At 37.5% G+C, this 18,888-nt stretch overlaps 2 protein-coding genes across 2 annotated transcripts in view; one reads left to right on the top strand and one right to left on the bottom strand.

Annotated features, from left to right (window-relative positions):
* The window catches only part of LOC140148905 (serine--tRNA ligase, cytoplasmic-like), a 33,802-nt gene extending 26,971 nt beyond the window's left edge, over positions 1 to 6,831 (top strand). The window contains exons 10-11 of the mRNA XM_072171003.1: positions 1,635 to 1,764; positions 3,438 to 6,831. Of these exons, the coding sequence (XP_072027104.1) occupies positions 1,635 to 1,764; positions 3,438 to 3,586 (279 nt within the window). The 3' untranslated portion in view covers positions 3,587 to 6,831. The remainder of the gene's footprint in view (positions 1 to 1,634; positions 1,765 to 3,437) is intronic.
* A 3,773-nt stretch (positions 6,832 to 10,604) lies between these two features.
* Positions 10,605 to 18,205, bottom strand: LOC140148906 (GTPase IMAP family member 9-like). The gene is made up of 2 exons (XM_072171006.1): positions 18,126 to 18,205; positions 10,605 to 11,864 (listed from the first exon to the last, which is right to left on the bottom strand). Exon 2 carries the CDS (start codon positions 11,828 to 11,830, stop codon positions 10,763 to 10,765), a length of 1,068 nt encoding a protein of 355 aa, XP_072027107.1. The 5' UTR covers positions 11,831 to 11,864; positions 18,126 to 18,205; the 3' UTR covers positions 10,605 to 10,762.
* Between the last annotated feature and the right edge of the window lie 683 nt (positions 18,206 to 18,888).

Raw genomic sequence — 18,888 nt, 5'->3', positions numbered from 1 at the left:
CAAAGCCAGTGCTGTTGATCTGATGGTATCTGGGCTAGCACCCCATCTGGTGTTGGCAAGTTTGCGCAAGATGTTGTTGCGTGTGCTGACCTTGGCCTTGGTCTTCTCCATGTGGGCCTTGTAGGATAGGCATCGATCTAGTGTGACCCCCAGGTACACTGGGTTAGGGCAGAAAGGGAGCTTGGTACCAGACCAGGTGATGTTCAACTGTCGCTTGGCTTCCTTGTTGATAAGGTGGAAGGCACAGACCTGGGTCTTCCCTGGGTTTATGCCAGATTGATTCTCGTCGTAGTACTCTCCTAGTCCAGTCAGTGTATCTGTCAGAGTGTCTTCGATCACCTCAAAGCTGGTACTCTGGCTGGTTACGCTAGTCATCTGCATATATAAACCGCTTGGTTTGGCTGTCAACTGGCTGGTCGTTAGTATAGATGTTGTATAGCAGAGGAGCTAGGACACTTCCTTGGGGAGTCCGTTTAGATTGTCTGCGCCATCGGCTTCGCTTCCTCCTAGTTCAACAAAGATCCTTCTGTTCTGGAGCAGGGTTTGTAGAAGCCTGGTGAGGTGAACATCCTTAGATTTGAGGTGAAATCACCTTGAGGTGAAATCCTTGGATTTTGTTAAGCGTCATTAATTTGGGCAAAATTGATGTGGGATGGGACTTCTTTTGCTATACTTGCAATTACTTATGTTTTTCTCGGTTATTTTATGCCTTTTTGTTTTATTATGTTTCTTACTTTCTTACTTTATTGTTTCTTGCTTTCTTTTTATTGACAAGTCATTTCTCTTTTTGGAATAAAATATAGCCCTGAAAAGGGCTGTTTAGTTTGTCCTTGTTCTTTTGAAGTGAGTTTACTGTGCTGCTCTGCCCTCTACCTGGTTACCTCCTTAACGAATACAGGTTTCAGCCCTGGTCCTCATTGCATCAATTGCGTTGCGTACCAACCTTGTGCGCCGGATACTTGCGAATATAGCAGTAATACATTTGCAAAGATCTTGGATTTTGCCACAAATGAAGAAATCAAGTGGTGTGAGGTCTGGTGATCTTGCAGGCCACTCCACAGCATGACCCATCCCAACCACTCTGTTTGCTATCCGTGGACAGAGTGAAAAACGGTACTTGTCTTTAAAAGGGCATATCTTCAAAAGTTGTGAGCGGATTGAAATATTTGTTTTGGTTTATTAAAGCTAATAATTAAAGGTTTCTTTACATACCAAAATATATTTCATCAACTTTTTAGAAATAGGCTAAAAAGAGGGCGCAATGAGGGCCTCTTTTTTTGGGACACCCTGTATTATGTAGGAAAATAAATATTTTGAAAGCTCTAAAAATTACAGAAATAGTCAATTGTCTGCTGTTAGACTCTGTGACTATAGTGTGTTACTAGACTATAGTGCGTCTTGTCTCAAGTTGAGAGTAGTGTCAGGATGGATTCCATAGCGACAGATTTGTTACTTGTGTGCTAACCTAATCCCGCGGGGCATATACAAGCACACGTAAATGCACCGATTCATATCTGGCAACTGCGAAATCAGAGACGTTACTCTCAACTAAAGATGAGACACTATAATAACCGGCTATTCTTTTCTTCATACAAAGGCCTAAATCTTACAAGCTCTCTGTGTTATTTTTTCAGGCTGAATTTTGTCACATGTTAAATGCTACCATGTGTGCCAATACCAGGGTAATATGTGCCATCTTGGAAAACAACCAAACAGACGAAGGAATTGTTGTCCCAGAAGGCCTAAGGAAATACATGCCTGAAGGTTTGTGTTAACAATGTTCATGACTTATGAGTGCATACCAGTAAATGCTCCCCATTGACTCTCTGTATAAACAGGGTCCGGGAAAACATCATTTTCTTGACATGAGAGGTATTCAGCTCTTCAAAACTTACACTTTCTGCAAGTTGAAGGTCAGATAAAGACAGCCAGTGCACAGAAAACATACAGGAGTCCAGTGACTTTTTGCAACTTCTCACAGAAAATTGCCAACTAGATCACCCTATAGGCCACACACCTTATGCCAGCGCAAAAATAGCTTGGTGTTTCTGAAATGTAATACATTTTGAAAGCTTAGCCAAATCTTCATAAAAAAGTTGGATCCTGCTCATTTTTCATTGACAAGCTAATACACAGGCTTAAATGAGGATTAAATATATGAATCAGGGCCTAATTGTTTTTAAGCCTTTCCTAATGTATTACTTTTAAGTGTTATACCACTTAACCACTTTTTAAAACCTTGATATTTGCTCCAAATGGTTTAGGAGATTCTTATTTACTGGTGTGCACTCTTATGACTTTCGGGTTCATTAAAATAATTGAGGTTGATTATGAATGCCCCCAATTCTATTAATTAATCATTTTCATACATTTCCCAATATGCAGTGAGTGCATTTCTTGTAAAAAAAAAAAAAATATGGTGTAGCATTCTTAAAAATGTGATTTTCCTACATGTTTTTTTTTTTTCTATGCCGAAATGCCCACGCTAAAGCAATCAAATGGGGTCAAATAGGATTAAATTGCTACAAACCTTGTCAACGCGATATCTCTCGATTTAGGCTAGTATGGGTGTCCATCTTCGCAGCATAGATGTATCTCAAGTAGGCAGTTGTTGAGTTCGGAGGAGGGTCATATGTCAGGGGTCAAAGATGGTTAAATTGTTCAAATTGCTATCAACCTTGTTAACGTGATATCTCTCGATCGAAGCTAGTATGGGTGTCCATCTTCGCAGCAAAGATGTATGTCAAGTAGGCGGTGGTTGAATTAGGAGGTGTGTCATGTGTCAAAGGTCAAATGGGGTCAAATAGAGTTAAATTGCTATAAACCTTGTCAATGCTATGGCAGGAGAACCAGTGGTTCGAGTACCGCTTATTTGTATTACAAGCCTCTCAGTGACCACGATGGGTGGGGGGATCTAGTGGCTCGCAAACTGCCGTGTTGAACTAGTATATATGGCATACAGGCATATTCACAAGTATTGCTAGTGTGTTTTTGAATAGATTATTTAAAACAGTGGTGCTATGACATGCATGTAGTTTTTGCAAACAATATATGCATCAAAAGTGCAATTAATATGGGATTTTTCCCCAAATATTCTCACATTTACTCTGTAAGCATTCTACATACTCCCACAAGTAGTCAGCTGGATTAATCTACCCAGTATCTGTTCAGCGTTACTCTTGTGGAAAAGCAAATATGATAATGTTTTGTGTTGGAGTGAAAGTGCTGTTTTAGCATTATGACTGCACATGAATTCTTATCAGCTAAGAGTTTTCAGGAGTTGATCTGTTCTGTTGTATAATCTAGAATTGATCTTAGTTGAAAACTTACATTTTTTTGTGGTGAGCACATTAATGGAGCCAAATGGGTTCCTTCTGGACAGTATAGTGATTGTATCTCTAAGTCATGGTTCCTTTTTTTTGGTTTTTATTTGACAGCTTACCAAGAGATGATCAAATTCGTAAAACCAGCACCGATAGAAGAACAAACCAAGAAAGAAAAGAAGAAAGGCGGCGGCAAGAAAGGAGGGAAGGGGGCAAAAGGCGATGTGGCAGACGGTGTCGAGAATATGGAGCTAGGCAAATAACATGGGTATCAACTCTGTAAGCAGTAGATAGGAAACATTTAAAAGTACATAATCTTGCTCTGTTTTTTTAATATAATCAATTGACCAATGTATACATCAAACTTGCAATAAAAACAACAGGTCTATTTAGTTGGCTGCTTTTTTTTCTGTGATGGTTAGAAACAGGTTTATGGAGACTTCGTAAAGTGTATTTAATAAAAGACCCCACCCATAAAATGGGTTTGTTTAATTACAGTTCAAAGGGGTGTGACCCCAGTAAAAATTTAAGGCCCAAGAAATGTTTTGCTTAGATGGTGGTGAATTGTGATAACCACAACCAAAAGTATATACTATCTTATGGGGCATTGTTCTACACATTTTTGCTTCTTATATCACAACCTCTGGAGCAATGCAACTCAAAATTTTGGAAACATACTGCTCAATGTAAGATTAAAACATAACATGAAAAATCGGTCCACTCCCTTTTAAGATGTTATAACATGCCCTTTGAGTGGTCAGTTTTTGGAAGGGGTAATGTATTGGTATGATACATAATCGGAATTAGCAGGGTTGCCTGTTTATTATTTGAAAACCAGTTGGAAAATTATATGTTTCCAAAGATATCAGACCAGGAGAATCCACCATATAGGATTGTCACTCATTGGGGACCATAATAGTATACCTCTATAAATGATAATTGGCTTTTGAAACAGGGATGTAAATCTGCCGGAAATTTCTGGGCTTTTGAAAATAAAATTCCTGCTGTAGTCTATGTCCCGGACGAGCCCCCATAAATTTTCAATGGCTCACAAAAGGTATACTTTTTTCTCATTGAACACATAAACATGGTGTAGTTGTAAGTTCTCTTGGTTTAAATCAATATATATATCCCTATATTCACTGACAAGCCATTCCATTACTGTCATTCTGTATTCTCTGAATTTGTTATTAAATAATCATAATTCAGCAGGTACTTGTGGTGCTATCCAAGTGCATTTTTTTGCCAACCACAGAGCCCGATGTTTGCATATATGGACTGCATCTTTGTGAATATGTGTACACAGTCAGGGTTTAAATATGCTCAGGCTTTGTGCCTGTGTGATAAAGTGTACACAGCTTGCTTGATTTTGCTTGATTCTGTATGATTAAACATACGCAGGGTCTGCAACCATTTGAATATGTGTATACAGTGTGTTGTATGTGTAATTGTGTGTGCACTATGTACACAGGATCATGTACTTGTGATAACAAGGGCGTAATGGATGTTGGCAAAACTTGGACTTGGAAGATGTCCACAATGCACATCATTTGATGTTACATGCTGGGAACTTTTCAATCAGTTTATGTTACATGTACAAACTTGCCCAAATGCTTTAAGCTGAACTTTGTTCTTATTAAGAGTGTTACAAGGTATTTGTATTCACAGTGTATACCACTTGGACATGAGGTGCTATACATTCACTGAACACCACCACCCAGTGGGAATAACACTGCCAAGTTGCTGCAACCGTGTAGTGATATTAACCCAAAGAGGTAAGAAGGTGATGCACACAGGCACCCTACATAACTGTGAAAGTGTGCCAATCACACCAGAATATAGGCTCAGGTGGAGTTAATACATATCATAGTCTTGCCTGCTCTGAATTGGTAGCCGTCAGGAATGTACTGCAGTATGGTGAGAAGAATGAGTCCAAATTTGTATACTCCTGGTCAATCCCACTTGCTTCAAGAAAAGAAGACGTTCTCGGTTGTAATTTTACGAAATATTATTGACATTGTTTATCAACTTCAGCAGTGTGCATGTAGTACATGTTCAGAGAAGAATTCATGAACTGCCTCTTTGCACAATTTGTTCAGATGTTACCTCTGCATTCTACTACATGTATTTAGTTAAGGGAGAGCAAACCAGATGCACAATTTTCCTCAAGTTGCTCTGCAGTGAGGGGGGATTTTTGACTATGGGTATACTGTAAAACCATTTAATTTCGCTAGGTATTTAATTTTGCTAGAAGCCTTACTTCACTTAATTACATACCCATGAATTTGACAGTGTTACATTGAATTGTAAACATGAATTGCTGCTTTAGCGAAATTAAAAACCCACGAAAATGGTGGTTATTGGCAATTAGCGAAATTAAGTACAAGCGAAATTAAATAGCTTTACAGAGCAACCTGTTCTGGTTTGTGCTAAAACTTGGATATATTTTGTGCTATGGGTTGCACACTTAATCAATGTTCCTTTGCAAATGTTTGCAAATGTTTGCCAATGTTTGCCAATGTCGCACTTGTACTGCATATGGGATGCTGATTTTATCACCTCACAAAATATCGATACCTCATTCAGTGCAAAATCTGTGTGACCTTAGGTGACCTACTTTTCGTGCAATTAACAGGGTGCACACAAAGTGCAAAGGGAACTTGCTGAGAACTGATTTGAGCATATTCTATCTCCCCTATTTATTACAAAAACACTTTTCTTCTAGAAATATTAGATCATCTTAAAAATAATCATGTTTTGTTATTATTATTATTGATGACACTTTCTATTGATTTTGATATGATTTATATAAAGTTCCTTTTATTTAGACCTAGACAAAAACAAAGAACACAAATTTCCTTTAAGAATATATTTCAAATTATAAGAAAAATAGAGTATTATTTTCAGTTTATTTCTTTTTTTTTCGAAAGACGGGTTTTGGTATCATGTATATTAAAGGTTACAATACTTGTATGATAATGTAAATTTTCTGTGGTGGGTTAAAGGGCTATTTGTTTAGTTTCTTCAAATTTTGTCATCTATGATGTAAAGATATTCCAATTTTTTTTGCCTAATCTTTACATGAAAGTAGTACCGGCATAGGACAATACACAATTGCCAGATGACTCGTGCAATTTAGAGGGTGGCTATCATGAATGGTATGACACAGAGGACCGCTTTCTCAAAGCATGGCAAGTGGTCAGGCTTCCTAAGCCATCAGGCTTAATTAAGCCCAAGTAGTCCTATATACCAGTGCTTACAATTTCACTTCAAACAAGACCTAGAAAGATAAATCCATAAAATGGATCCACATTGGTAGGGCTAGCCTGCTGACTTAGAAAGTCTGACCACTAGCCAGACTTTGAGAAATTGGACCAGGGTGTCTTTTGGTTTTTATTATAAAGCCAGTTTCATTATACCCACAAAATGTCCATATTTATTCAGATACAGATAATGGTCACAAAAACAATATGCTACAAGTATGTAATAAATTGTAAAAAAAAATCAACTTTTTTGTGTTGTATGGTGATTTATTTTTAAATTTACAAATGGAAAGTTGAGGACAAGGAGATCAGTTTTGTGTATGAGATTTTGAAACCATTACAACTCAGAAACTGTCACTTGCTCTTGGTTTCCTCAGGGCAGTGATATCAGTACTGTATTGCAGTTACTCAATGCGTTTAGACATTACATGTACTGCCATTGATCACGCATGTAAACACTGCAGTTTTGAGTCAACAGACCCGAATTAATACTGCACTCTTAAAACAAACTTATCAAAATGAATAGATTCCTCTTCAAAGGTGGACTTACAAGGTTTCTCTTCAATTTTACAAGGTTTCTCTTCAAAAATTATAAATTGAGTGAGAGGTCAAAGGTCAAACAAAAGCTTAATATTCTTGTCAGAAATATAACAAAGAAGCATAAGAAGCATACTTCTATATTTCTGACAAGTATTAAGCTTTTATTTGACCTTTGACCCCTCATTCAATTTACAATTTTTGAAGAGGAACCTTGTAAAATTGGAGAGAAACCTTGTAAGTCCAACTCTGAAGAGGAATCTATTCATTTTAATAAGTTTGTTTTAAGAGTGCCCACTGGAGAATGCACTGACGTCACTGCCTATAGGAAGCCAACTGGACTACAGGAAGTTTATTATTGATGTCTGTGGGGGTGTGGGGGGGGGGATATATTGCTTGGAGCACCTCATACACTATAAGATACTTCAGTTACAACACAGATATGACCCAGTGCATAGACTCTGATGCCCAGTAAAACTACATTTGTAAGACGACAAAACTTGGTTCGGATTCATTGTTTTCACTAATAATTATCACCATTTTGCTGTTTAACTCTGCCATGAATCTATACTATTTTGTGGAGCAGAGGTAAAAAATGCATGAAATCAAGTGTTCTACTGACTTTGCTGGTGCCGTATAATCTCAAAAATTGCTTTCAATTTACTTGTCCTCATTTAGCTTGATTGTGTCAAATACTGGAATAAAATTGGACCAAAATGTGCGATATGCATTACACTTCAGCATTAAAATTGTGATTTCAGTGTGTAAATTTCCTAGTAAAGGCATTCTGGAAGTCGATCAGTGTATGAGGCAACTTTGCAATTTTGCCCCCTCCCATCCCCCGTGGATATTTAGCTTGAAGCACAACTGTTAATGTTGGCTTCATGAACAATGAGGGAGTATGTGGGGGTTTTTGCCTTTGGAAAAGCACTTGATTGTGAAACATTTTCTTATAGAAAAAGCAAGAAAAGCTAAATGTAAGTTATATTTCATACCCATACGAGGAAAAAATGAACACTGGACAACTTTCAGCATATTTGTATACAAACATTTAATAAATATACTATCCTTATGGATATTGTAGCTTTATATTATAGTTCTATAATATGAAAGAGTACGGTATGAAATTTATATCACTTTTTAAGTACAGGGCATTAAAATATTTCAAGTAATCAAAGTCAACGACCTATATGAATTACAACTTACTACAAGTCAAGACATTGAATAACGTATACATTTTATCAGATTTTCTGTTAAAAACAGAAGTATTCACAAAATGTTTCACATTTCTGAGCATTTTTTTTTTCGAATTTGCTATTAACTGGACATAAAGTTCAACCAGTGGGTGGTGATGGTGGGTGGGACACGGAAAATACTGTCCCCACAGATCTTGGTGACATTGGGTTTGAAAAAAATTACAATATAAATCAGCCTCTTGTTTGGTGCTAAATCAAAAATGTATCCCATTTGCCCTTCCACAGGAACAAATTTCTGAGAATGTATACATTTAAAATCCCACCCAATCCTGTATATGGGAGAATCTGTTGATATACAAGGAGACGATTTTCTGAATGTTATAGTTCTAGTTCCAAGGTCCATTCATATCTGGAATAACCTGGCTTCCATTACCAGTTGTATAATTTGTGCCATCAACATCAGCCTAAGTTGGTTCTCTCAGTCGGCCACCAGTGAGATACTTGCGACAGTTCGCAGCAGGTCGTTCATTTCGTATAAATAGTGCACCCTAGATTTTGATTTGGTTTACGAGTGTTTGGTCATCAAGTCTTAACTCTTATTTTTGCTTCACTTCTTGCACCCCAAATCTAAGCTGTGATGTTCAAAAATACATTTACCATTGAAATAAAAACATTGAAAACACCCACTGTAACACAATGAGCACGAAGTTAACAAATGACTTTTTGAGATATAACATTATTTGAAATCTACTTCAAAGCTTTAAAATCATACGTATCAGTCCCTTATAGCAGTGACTGACGTATACTGTGATTTTACTGATTTGGTTGTAATTTTGTCCACTTTATTTATCAAGAAAGTATGAGGTGTTATAACATTACTATTTAATTCCCTTTCATGACAAGTAGATTGAAAACATTGTGAAGTCAATGTTGGAAAAACATTGATATTTTTAACATGTTTAAGACATTCAAACATCGCGCAACACCTTACCCGTAGTTATTGACTTCATGCGACTTTTTATCATCATAGTTAAATAGTTTATCGTTAAATAGTTTATTGTGTTGAGATCATAAGTTTAAATTTCCAATTATGAAGTTTGCCAACACAGATGAACTTTCATGCTAGCAAGTTGAGCTGTTTGAAAAGGAGTACGGCATCAAACATGTTCAAAACGATATGCAAATATTCACCATTACTGATACAATATGGAATATAATACGAAGTATGTCACATTATTACATCAGTACTCTTAAAATTACGAGCATTTGGTAGTTGGGCAGCATTATCCATTGAATCTTACCAGTTCAACGATTAGCTTGTATAAGATATCACATATTGAATATATTGATACAAACTTAATTTACGTAAAGTTACCGTTTTTGTAGAGAAGTAAGTACGGTATTGCTTTGATCTTTGGTGGGATATACCTTGACTTGATCGTTTTGAAGTTTGGTTAACTTTTTGATAATCAGTTTTGCACATACATGTATACAAATACGTTAACATGGTTAAGGAAGAAGCTGAAGTATACTATTAGGCTCTATCATAATTGGCGTAGATTATTGGGAAAAAGAAATTTGAAATTTGCAGCTATGCTATATACACAATCATTGTAAGAACTATAGTCGATCCCAGCCCCACCTCTCCTCAGTGACAACTCTTTGGAATTAATGAACAAATTATGGGAGGGGACAGACACGCCGCGTTCGGTAATCAACAAATTGGGGAATCAGCCATCAAACTAAAAATGATTGAAATGGCAGATATCAACTAGCTGATACCAGCTATTAGGAGGTACGTCAATGCTTACACGTGTATGTACTCCAGGTAAAGCAATTCAAAATCGAATGGTTATATCTGTGGTTAATCTGCCCATGGAAGAAAGCGATAAGATTCTTCTCTTTCTTCCATGATCTAGGGGAGAGAGTAAGAGAGAGGGGGAGAGGAAGAGAGAGTGGGAGAGGAGGAGAGAGAGTGGGAGAGGAGGAGAGAGTCGTCTACATTAGAACTCCAGGTATAGAAGTAATTCTTGGCGTATTGCATGTATTAAGAAATCGCAACCTCAAAGGGCTTCCCCGTCCGTCCGTTCCCTGTTTACATGTATACATCATCATAAGATGCAAGAGGTTCGATGGTTCCCAGAGATGCCACTTTTCAGGTTTTAGCCCGAATTTAGGTTTTTTTGTGAGTCCGAATTCACGCGTTTTTATTTATATTCAACCCATTTGAGGGCTTTTGGGCTGCATCCACACGTGCCCTTTTTTCAGGGTTTTTTTTCACCAGGATTAGCTTTTTTGAGTAAAACTGAATGGCATCTCTGATGCCGGATGCATCGAAGAGAGATCTGCAAATTTCACGTTTCCAGTATTTGAAATAGTTTCAAATAATTATTTATGCTAGTACCAGCAAGCACCATTATCATTATTGACAATGAAAACAAAGTTATTTAAATTGTTTAAATTCGGGCTCATTTTGAGACGATCTGAATCTTCTTGTTATGTTCGCAAAGCAGCAGCACGTCTGGCTATCTTTATCCTGGTTGCTGCTACTGCTCGTTATCAGGCTGGCATCGTCGCTAACTCTGGACGCGGTTTCACCATGTTCGCTGCGTGGTAAAGATTGCAGCCGAACGTTTTCCGGATGGGGCTGAAGTGCGTTGGTTTCTTGGCCGTTTTGTTGCGTGAGGCTGGTCCCGTTACCGTGGTTGTCATCATGAGCATCTGAAACAGCGTTCTGAATACCAGGAGTTTGTTCAATAGTAACAACAGTTACTCCAGTATTTGAGCTATCTTGTTCCGTTACTCTCTTATCTGATAGTTTTTTGTCTAGAACTTGGGAGTTCTTTTCAAATACGTCTGTAACGTCAGTTGCGATATCACCCCGACCAAATCCAACCAATCGTCTTACGTTAAAATGCATGCCGAAGTTTTTGGTTAGAATTTGATCAAATTTGGTCATCAATTCTTTAACTTGTAGCACGTTAATAAGTGGCGCATTGGCATTGTTGTTCAAAGCCACAGGTTGTGGACCAATGAGTTGTTTGATATGCCGTGGCAGCGAGTCGACGTGTCCTTTGAAATTGCTACCAGAAGATTCTAACGAATCCACGCAAGTAAATACAACGGCTATGTGTCTTGTGACGTCTTGACCCAATCGATCTTGACATCGTAGGAAAGTTTTACGTATGACATCTGCCGATGTTCTGACACTGAAGACTATGACGACGATGTGAGGACCTGGTAATATGTCATGAAAAGCACCGTGTAGTTCCGATTCAATGCCAGCTTCACCTGCAGGATCGCGTAAACCCGGTGTGTCCGTCAACACCATCTCTTTGCCGAGGATAGTTGCTGTGTATGTTTGGTGCGTAGTAGTAGTAGCGGTGGTACTTTCAGGCTCATTGGTAGTTGGTGTGGAGTTGGCACTGACTCGAAGGAGAGTTTTTATAACGGAGGTTTTGCCACCGCCGGTGGGACCCAGGAAGATGACACGGTATTTGGTGTTAGTCATCTTGACAAGTTAAAGAGTGGTTCACCTTGTCGACCTGTAGGCAAATAAGAAAATAGAAATACAATTGATTAATAAAATAACATCACGCTAAAACTGGGCTGTTTCAAACAATACCGGTCAAAAATTTGAAGGAAATAGAAAACACGCTGTGTACATAACACGGAATTGGAGAATTTGGGGATGAATAAACTCGAATTGGACGCACAAAACGCTGTCCTAAATTACTTGCTCTGACGATGACACGCTCGAGTATCGAAAGCTCACACCAGTCTCGATCGTGTGATCAACCCCTCTTATGAAGAAATGGTTAATGTTATGACGAAACAAATATGAAATGTTCATATTACTACAGTTTTTACATACATGTATAGGCATAAGCTCTTTAGCCTGGTTTGAACATTTTGTTTGTGTCTTGTCATATCAAGATCAAAGCGTATCTCTGCACGAAGCGACAATTTAAACAAACATACGTAATATTATACCACCTTGTCATGGCAACACGACAAAATATTGCAAATTTTTACGTTAAAAATCCTCACTAAGATTATTCCTCACTAAGATATTCAGTCCAGCTAAGTTTCAAAAGAATAGGTTGAAAATCACATTTATAAGTTCAGTCTTGCCTTAAATTTGAGTAAAAATAGACTGAAATTGAAAATATTTTATGTGCTAGTGAAACATGCACAGAATATGCCCCTTCCAAATTGTAATGTTTCAGCCGCCAAATTCTCATGCCTACAGTATACAGATCTGCGTATATATAAGTTTAAGGACACAACTCAATCTATTTACGCTCATGATTGATAAACATGCACTTTAGAACAACAATTGACAGATAAACTAGATAAACGAAATCTGATAAAGCATGTGATGGAATTCAAGTAATTGAGAATTGAGATGTAGGCCTAGGCCCTAAATTAATTGTAGAAACTTTCTGTCCCGACATTGCAGTATGGAGGGTAGGCCTGTGGCTTTAATTTATCTTCGCATTTTCTTCTTTGCGTTGGTATATAATTATAATCACATTGTAAAAAACAATAAGCATGATGAGAGAAGTAAGCTCGATCTATATTAACCAATGCAAAGAATATACATTTGAAAGTAAGCTATCCTTATTCCGCATTTCCGCATTCAATATACAAAATTGCAAATGCTCCCAATGCCCCATAGCCAAACAGTGTCGTAGCCAGACAACTTTTAAGGGGGTAAACTTTTGACGAAAATGGTCAAGATGGGCCAAAAGATACAAAGAGGCCTGAAAATATCAGGGCCTCCAGCATCCCACAGGGGGACTTCTCACAAGGGGCAGCCGCCCTTTGCCCCCCGGCTACGCCTCTGCAGCCAACATGCCAAGGTACTGAAATGAACTGCTCTTTGAAAACTATCATGATGCAGTCATGTCTACAGTAGAATTCATCTCGACCTTTGCAGGACTTAAACCCCATTAAAAGCTATTAAACCAAGATAACACTCATTGAAGCAGCTCAACTGATTAAATCAGATCTTCTCTGGTTGTGCACAAGTGTCTGTTTTCAATGTGCGACATCGCAATAAACCTGGTATTATAGCTTCAGTTGGGTAACCGATTATAAAGGAAACGAAAGGAAACAATGGTATGTGTACTTTTGTTCACGAAATGAGACAAAGACCTGCTTTTTGTTAACCAGCATTCTTCAAAATGAGTAACATAATGATTGTTGACTTAACACGGTTTGGAAATAATTTCTTCATATTTTTGGTGTTATCTGTCGTTTACATATCCTTCCTAAAACACAAAAGTGCGACCCTCTCCAAACATCTAAATTAGCTAAAAATTTAGGACATGTTACAAAACTTTATTTTCTAGAACCTATTTAGAATAATTTAAATGTAGCTTTTACCGTTTTTTTTTGTTTTTTTTTAGAAGTGAGCGGTCCGATACCAATATTTTCGGTCAAATCTTCATTCAATTAACACGGGGAGTTGGCTAGCTATGCCTTGCCCTCACTCATATTTTACAAAAGTGCGACCATTTCTGAACATCTAACCTAGCTGTAATTTTAGGTCATGTTAGAGAAATATATTTGCTAGAAGTTTTGGAGAATAAATAAAATATTGGCTGGTTATTTTTCACACAGTGATGTTAACTAGGCAAGTGTCCATTCTCCCAACATACATCATTTGTAGAGGTCACGCGTCAATGGTGAGAGCACTGTGTATTGTGTATAGGAAAACGGACAGTAACTGCAGTATGTGGCATCTACTGACATTGGATATATGTAACAATATAATAATGGTACAAAAACTGCAAATTCATTATAATTTTCTTTATTTCAAGAATCCGCGTTATCATATGAAGGAAGCTACCAACCGGTATCACTCTCCTATGCATGCACGTATAGCCATAGAGCAAAACACTTTCGATATCCTGTCTGAAATATACGAGGCCTAACAAATAGTCTTTATAATGTCATTCAAGTGTTGTTTTTTTAATTTTGAACATTATTACATTATTGATTATCAGCGCCTAAGAATAAGAAAGTCTAGCTGTTAAGCAGAGGAGGCTTAAAGGCATTCCTACAATGCACTATGATTGGGAAATTTGAATTTTGGTGACCCATCCTGGGGGGAGTCAGGAAATTTTGCGAAAAATAGGTCAAAAACACCCATTTTCCCGGTATCTTACTTCATCTGGAATTATTGAGGGGGGTGGGACTGAGGATGAAATTATGTATAGTAAATGGCCGATTTAAACATATCAAAACAGACGCCGAGATTTGATCAAAATTGAAAATAAAATACACAAGGAAAGCTACATTTCGTCAGCCTAATTGCGTTACATTTTTTGTAATTTTGAGAACAAAGTACAGAATATGGTCAAGCATGCATTTAAACATATTTTTCTTACTAAATCTTTGCTCAAGAACCAATGATAATGAATTAGGGTGCATCAAACGCCCCTCATGTCAACCATATTTTTTGTACCTAGTGTCAAACTGTGCCATTTAACTAGAAAATCATCCCCTCCAAATTTAAATTCAATCGGAGGTCGGGAAGGGGGTCCACCGTGAGCTTAAAGTTCGGACAGAGGCAACCAGTAAAAGTCCGGCCGGCAGCTATTGAATTATATATAGCCTACAGTTATACATACATATTAATAGCTGCTTTTAGTGAATGTTTTTATAGTACCTCATATCTCAGACAATACACAATAAAATGCAAATCCATTTGAACTAAGCAAAAAGGCAGCTATTTTCAGACATATTTGAAGTCATAATAATAGCTGCCATGTGCACGTTTCTCTTTACAGCCATTTCTGCATGGAAAATGGGTCCATCGCATGCTGCGAGCTTAAAGTTTGCATGATAGGTGCCTTTTACTTAATGACAAATCAATCAGGCAGCTATTTAGTTTTCATTACTTTATACTGAACATCACTGTGGCTGCCATATGAATAACAATGTAATAAATGTACTTATCTATGTTGCTTATCAGTCCATGTGATATTGGTAAATTAGGTAACATCATTCAGTTTACGCTCTCTCAGATTAGGTGTCCGTTTTCTATCTTGCTCCACCACTTGCAAGACATTTTGATAATGTTCCTAACTGTGGGCAGCAGCTAGGAAATCTAGGCTCTAACATTGCTAAGCGATTGCAGATAAACTGAGGACTCGGGCCAAGTGTCAACATTGTCTGCTAGGAATTTGTCATTGATCTGCAGGATGTTCTTAGTGAACCTTGCCTGCAAAATCAGCTAGGACGACTGTGATATTCTCAGGGTCAGGGAACTTTGGCTTTCCAAAGCCTGCGCCAAGCGAATATATGGCTTTAGTGCTGCTGCATCAGCTTTAAGTTCAAGTAGCCTTCTCGCTAAAGCTTGTCTCTATTGTACTGGTACCTTTCCACTGAAGAGAGCAAGCGTTGCCATCTCTTCTGTGAGATACATGTACCACAGATGTCTGCTCAGGGCTTTGTGGGTTTGCGTGCACTTGTTGCAACACCGAAATTGATATCGGCATACTACAGGAGGCGCTTGTACAACTGAAGATCATTCCATGGCGGGTCAGAAGCAACACTGTATGTTATCCAGCAGGAACTTTAGATTATTGTTGCAAATACAACAAATTCACATATCTTTGGTAGCTGGTGCTTAGTTGTCACAGTGCCTTGTGGAAGCTGTTCAATGTGATTCTGCATTAGAGAGATGTTGACACTATACAGCAGTTTGGACATACATGACTGCTTGAATGTAATTGATTGGCCCGAGTCCTTAGCTTTACTGCTATCGCTTAGCAATGTTAGAGCCGTCAATGTGGTAAATGATGCAGCAGAAAGTGTCGTTAAACTCATACAGATTTCCTAGCTACTGCCCAGAGTGAGAAACATAATCAAATGTCTTGCAAGTGGTGGAGCAAGATAGAAAGCAGACACCTAATCTGAGAAAGCATATCATACATGTATGGACTGATAAATATTAAGCAATTTATTACAATTGTTATTCATAGGGCAGCCACAGTGATCGATGTGCAGTATAAAGTAATGAAAACTAAATAGCTGCCTGATTGATTTGTCATTTGTTAAAGGCACCTATCATACACAAACTTTAAGCGTGTAGCGCATGATGGATCCATTTTCCATGCAGAAACAGCTGTAAATAGAGAAATATGCACATGGCAGCTATTATTATTACCTCAAATATGTCTGAAAATAGCTGCCTTTTTGCTTAGTTCAAATGGATAATTGCATTTGATTGAGTATTGGCTGAGATATGAAGTACTTTAAAAACTTTCACTAAAGGCAGCTATTAATGTGTGTGTATAACTGTAGGCCTATATATAATACAATAGCTGCCGGCCGGACTTTTATTGGTTGCCTCTGTCCGAACTTTAAGCTCACGGTGGACCCCCATCCTGACCTCCGATTGAATTTAAATTTGGAGGGGATGGTTTTCTAGTTAAGTGGCACAGTTTGACACTAGGTACAAAATATATGGTTGACATGAGGGGCGTTTGATGCACCCTAATGGTGATACTAATGAAAGGTAATAATCCGAAATAATTAGGCAGATTACGTAACTGATGCATGCTTGAAACACGTTTTGTACTTAATTCTAAAAATTACAAAAAATGACTTAGGCAATTATAGGGTAACCGGTAACGATCCTACATTTGCATATTTAAAAAAAATACAGAACACAGTATTTCGTTTCGGGACAATCGTTGAATGACCTTTTCACGCTTTGTAGATTTGTGTGAATGCTATTTACATTTAATCGAATCGAAACCGTACCTTATAATGTCAAGTGTGAATTAATTCTATGCAGTTTGTCAGCATGGGTCATGTACACTATTGCGGACATATGTTATTATGTTAACATTGAAAGCTACTAAAAGAGCCCGTAAAAGAGCAGGAATTGTTTAAAGCATTTTTTCCAATTTTAACTATGTAGGCGTTCACTAAATTACTATGACATATGTTTACACTGAAAGAGCTAGAATCAACATGTTCCTAATTATATTTAAACCACTGAAACCATTTTCTATAGACTCTAGTTTCTGTGCTATGCCTACTAGTAGTAGTAGGCCTACTACCATGCAACAAAATATTGAGAGAACTAAAACTAGAACTAACTGGCGTCTGCCAAACCATTTAGGTCCAGGCCTATGTCAGTCAGTACCGCGCGCGGCCTGGTAGTTCCACATCAGAATAATTATTTTTAATCAGGATTGTTTTCTCATTATCAGGATGGCATATCCACATTGTCATAGCTATTGTCGTGCCCGACTGCATGTTAAATAGGCCTATGTATACAAATGAGCCTTAATTACATCAGGTATTAATAATATTTAATTATATAGTCACAGTACCAATAATTATGTTCATTATGATTATGTTGTACATACATTTATTACATAATGTACTTGCGACCGGCGACCGTCATGCCAATAGTATTTTCTATAAAATACATTTCGCTTCGGATATGTTTTTATGATACAGCTGTAAATCACACTCAATATAACCGGGATATATAATAATAATTTGATTTAATATTAAAGGTACTGGCACCACTACTGGTACCTGAACCAACACACCAAAAACCGGCCAATATACCAAAATTTACCGATACCAAGTATGTTGACATGTATATTGAGTACATGTACGTCTTCATGTTACTTATTGAGCAATCAACATGTTTTATGAGTTAAACCAACAAACATTGATATTTTCAATATATTTGGGACACTATTCTTACACAGTTAAGATATTAAAACATGGCTGCATACGATAATTTAGGATTGGAATAAATTTCTTACCTTAAATTGCTTAAAACATGCCTGCAAAGCATAACGCCGAGTCCAGGAAATATCTTCTCGAGTACATTAAAGATATATACTGAGCATGCGTAGAGACCGAGAGACGGAACCAGTTCATGACCTCGTCTTGCATAGATCAAAGTATTCTTGCATAGATCACGTTTATCAATATTACTCTTATATGGTATCGATTCTTTGGTATCAAAATATTGACATATAGGCATGATCATGATGATATAAATTTTTATGCGATCTTTGGTACTTAGTGAAATTCTTTAAGATCAGAGAAAATACAAATAGTCATTTTCTTCGGAGGGGGGGGTCATAATTTTTGGAAAGAAAAATAGGGGGGTCATAAAATTTTTGATGACCAAAATGTAGTGAGTCACAAGATGACCACAGATAGTGTGTTTATTTTATTCAAAAATACTGATTTCAATACAATTTTAGCCTAATTGGGGTAAGGTGTATCGTTGGGGGGGTCATAATTTTGTTGTTGTTGAAATAGGGGCCGCAATTTGATTGACGCCGACTTTTTGCAAATTTGGGCCCCTAGGCCATATATACGATTAAAAGTCGTCCCCGTTTTTGAAAAGTGAGGAGGGAGGATCGTGTGGGTTTTTTTGTGGCAAAATTTACATTGATTGATACAGCCTCAGTTTTAAGGTAAAATTGACATATTGCTAGCAGTTTTCAGTATCTTCGAGGAAAACAATTTTTTTGGGTTAGACCCCTTAGTTGGAGTGCCACAACACTTGAAAGT

This window comes from Amphiura filiformis, chromosome 3 (genome assembly GCF_039555335.1).
Source record: "Amphiura filiformis chromosome 3, Afil_fr2py, whole genome shotgun sequence".
Taxonomy (NCBI): Eukaryota; Metazoa; Echinodermata; class Ophiuroidea; order Amphilepidida; family Amphiuridae; genus Amphiura; species Amphiura filiformis.
This window is presented reverse-complemented; position numbering and strand designations above follow the sequence as displayed.

Excerpts from the sequence above, each read along its gene's own strand:
- LOC140148906 (XM_072171006.1), bottom strand. The coding sequence starts at position 11,830 with ATGACTAACACCAAATACCGTGTCATCTTCCTGGGTCCCACCGGCGGT.